Source organism: Etheostoma cragini, chromosome 9 (genome assembly GCF_013103735.1).
Source record: "Etheostoma cragini isolate CJK2018 chromosome 9, CSU_Ecrag_1.0, whole genome shotgun sequence".
In the NCBI taxonomy this organism is placed as follows: Eukaryota; Metazoa; Chordata; class Actinopteri; order Perciformes; family Percidae; genus Etheostoma; species Etheostoma cragini.
In genome coordinates this window covers 11960355-11963578 of record NC_048415.1, presented here as the reverse complement: position 1 = coordinate 11963578, position 3224 = coordinate 11960355, and the positions used below count along the sequence as shown (strand labels likewise).

Below are 3224 nucleotides of genomic sequence, written 5' to 3'. Positions count from 1 at the left end.
GGTAGACCTGCAGATGTTTTACTTTCTTTTTTAATTTCGCCAACTGGAAGAAGTGGCCAATTAAATTGGGACACCTCGACTCTACAGGGGTTTTGGTAACTTTGACTGTGGAGACAGGCCAAAACATAATCTGCTCGAGGCAGAATACACGGTTTATTATTATAGTTTTGTTGTATTTTTTAATAAATACTGTATTATAATTCTGCTGTTATCTCTTGTTTGGGACATTACAAGGTCCCTGTGCCCGCTCCTTGTGACGGTGCCCAGTCTGCGGCTCCACTGTTAATATGTAAACTGTACGATGATTGAAGACTGAAGGCAGTTTCCCTGGCTGTGCCCTGAACCCGGGCCGCGCGCCATTGGCCGCCAGCTCCAGCGGCCAAACAACCAATGGGAGGGCGCCGACCACGAGCCGTCCTCCCTTGGGCCGCGTGTCCCTCGCCCTGATTGGTGGAAAGTTACTGTGGGAAAGAAAGTTTGGGAAGTTTCACACGAGCCGTTCGCGTGCAGTGCGAGATATAAATACAAGCCACACGCAGAGAGCTCAACAGAGAGACTGCATCCGCTCGTGATAGCCGCTGCTGCGCATCGCTCACACGGATTTTAACTTCATACATATCTCAGGATTTTTTTTTTGAGGGAGAGGGGACTTTGAATATTGCAAGCTGAAAATATTCATCGTCCTTTTCCCTACCCAAGTGGATCGTAATTTGCTGTGGTTTTGTGGGATATTTCCGATAAGAAAATGCCTGCCGATATGATGGAAAAAACCTCCTCCTCTCCGGTTGCTGCAACCCCGGCAAGCATGAACACAACACCCGATAAACCCAAGACAGCCTCTGAGCACAGAAAGGTTGGTACAAAGCCTACATTGAAAAACATTCCCTCTGATTCAATAAACAATTTTCCAGCAATTCAGAGGATTTTCACTTTTACGCACGAAACCAGAAAGCAATTAACAGTTAATGGCATTTTGTTTTGTTTTTATCTTTAGTCATCCAAGCCAATTATGGAAAAGAGAAGAAGAGCCAGAATCAACGAGAGCTTGGGGCAGCTGAAAACTCTTATCCTGGATGCGCTCAAAAAAGATGTAAGTTGCCTACTCACTCAGCGTCCTAGTTATTAATAGATTTCAAAACTGCCCATGTCAAACAGTGAGAACTCGTGTGCGTAATCTTAACCATGTGTCTTTTCCGTACCCTCAGAGCTCCAGACACTCAAAACTGGAGAAGGCGGACATCCTGGAGATGACGGTGAAGCATCTCCGGAACCTCCAGAGGGCTCAAATGACCGGTAAGTCGCATTTCCCGGACTAATCTGTCTCATGATTGAGCAGTAAAGAACAAATCTGGGCTGGTCTAACAACCCTGATTTAAGACCCACATCCACATTTTGCGGATAAGACTAAATGTGCATAGGAATAACCTTCGTTAAATATACCTGTCTGTTTCTTTCTCCAGCTGCCCTAAACACCGACCCCACCGTGTTGGGAAAATATCGTGCCGGTTTCAGCGAGTGCATGAATGAGGTCACTCGCTTCCTGTCCACCTGCGAAGGTGTCAACACCGAGGTCAGGACGCGGCTCCTCGGCCACTTGGCCAGCTGTATGACCCAGATCAACGCGATGAACTACCCGAGCCAGCATCAGCACCAACACCAGCTCCCCTCCACCGCCGGACCAACCCATCCCTCCTTTGGCCAGTCCATGGTGCAGATCCCCAGCTCATCCCCACAGGTCCTGCCCATGAACCCGGTGTCCTGTAAAGGAGGCTCGTCGCCTGCTAACTTACCATCAGACGCCACCAAAGTGTACGGCGGTTTCCAGATAGTGCCTGCCACAGACGGACAGTTTGCATTCCTCATACCTAATGCAGCGTTTGCTCCAAACGGCCCCGTTATCCCTGTGTACGCCAATAACGTCGGCACACCGGTCCCTCTACCGGCCGCGGTTTCCCCCGGAGCCCCGTCAGGCAACTCGGACTCAGTGTGGCGACCCTGGTGAAAAGTGGAAAAGGACCATACAGACTTTAAAATAACACTAAATAGTTCTCTCTTTGTTAAAGTGTAGACGGTTGTTTTGAATCTGTTTTTTTTTCTCGTAAAATTGAAAGAGGATGCACTATATTTGTACAGCTAACAAGGGAGTAAAGTTCATATTGAAATGAGATTTGTATTGTGGAAGTCCGTTCACTGCATTTTTTTTATATATATATTTGAGTTGTCTTTTTTTACAGTGTGATGCCAAAGATATGTCCAATGCTCTTATGATGATCTTCGTTTTGGAAGACAAATAAATTTGTAAAGATACACAAAAACATGCGCATGTGTTGTTATTAATGTTTACAGCAGTGAATATTGCACATTTCCGCTTGTTAATGTAGTTTTTAAAGACTTGTTTGACTGCAATAAGATTCACGAATGGATAGAAAATGTTTAGTTTTGAAAAAAAGTAAGTAGGCCTGTTGCTGGGTGTGGGAGACTGTCTTCTGCAGAAATGTTTATGGTTCAGTCTCAGCAGTAATGGGGGTGCTATTTATTAAGTGGGGTGCATCTTTCTAAAGTGACTATGAGCAAAAACACTGTTCACGCTCACTCACTGTAAGTCTCACTGAACTGTTGGGTAATTTGTATTCCATTATCTAAATAAGTGAGTCAAGCAGAACTCTGTAGCTCTAAAATAAACCATGCGCAGGGGCGATACTATCTATTGCTGTTACTTATGATAGTCCAGCAGTTTCACCTTCCCGGTTGAAACGTTGGAGTCTTAAAGAGGTCACTATCGCCATCTAGCAGCTCAGAAGTGAATTGCAATGTGATTGGTATTTGTTTGATCAATGAGTGGAGCATGAATGGATGCTGTGGATGTGCATCTCAGATGAAAATTGCACAATCTCTCTGTCTAATTTAAGAAGTGGTTGTGAAAAACTGAAAATACCACAGATTATTATTTTATAACTCAAGACACTAGAGCATTTTGTTGGAAAGGCGAGATGTTGTATCTAGGAATTAAATTATTGTGTCAGACCAGCTGCTGCAGAATTTGATCAAAACGTGTCACTTGAGTCTTTTGTGAACATATTTCATTATGACATGAAGCTAAAAGGCTCTCAGTGCAAATAATGCTGACTCTTTCCACTCAAATAAAAATCTAGGTTGGAAATTACTTAGTAAACTAACATTCAGCCAATCAAGCAATTTGAAGTATTCAAGCTAAAAAAAACTAG

The 3224-nt window shown here is 44.1% G+C and overlaps 1 protein-coding gene across 1 annotated transcript; it reads left to right on the top strand.

Annotated features, from left to right (window-relative positions):
* The first annotated feature begins 529 nt into the window (after nucleotides 1–529).
* Nucleotides 530–2309, top strand: her6 (hairy-related 6). Its single transcript, XM_034882351.1, has 4 exons — nucleotides 530–853; nucleotides 995–1090; nucleotides 1206–1293; nucleotides 1461–2309. Exons 1-4 carry the CDS (start codon nucleotides 746–748, stop codon nucleotides 2000–2002), a joined length of 834 nt encoding a protein of 277 aa, XP_034738242.1. The 5' UTR covers nucleotides 530–745; the 3' UTR covers nucleotides 2003–2309.
* Nucleotides 2310–3224: the final 915 nt, after the last annotated feature.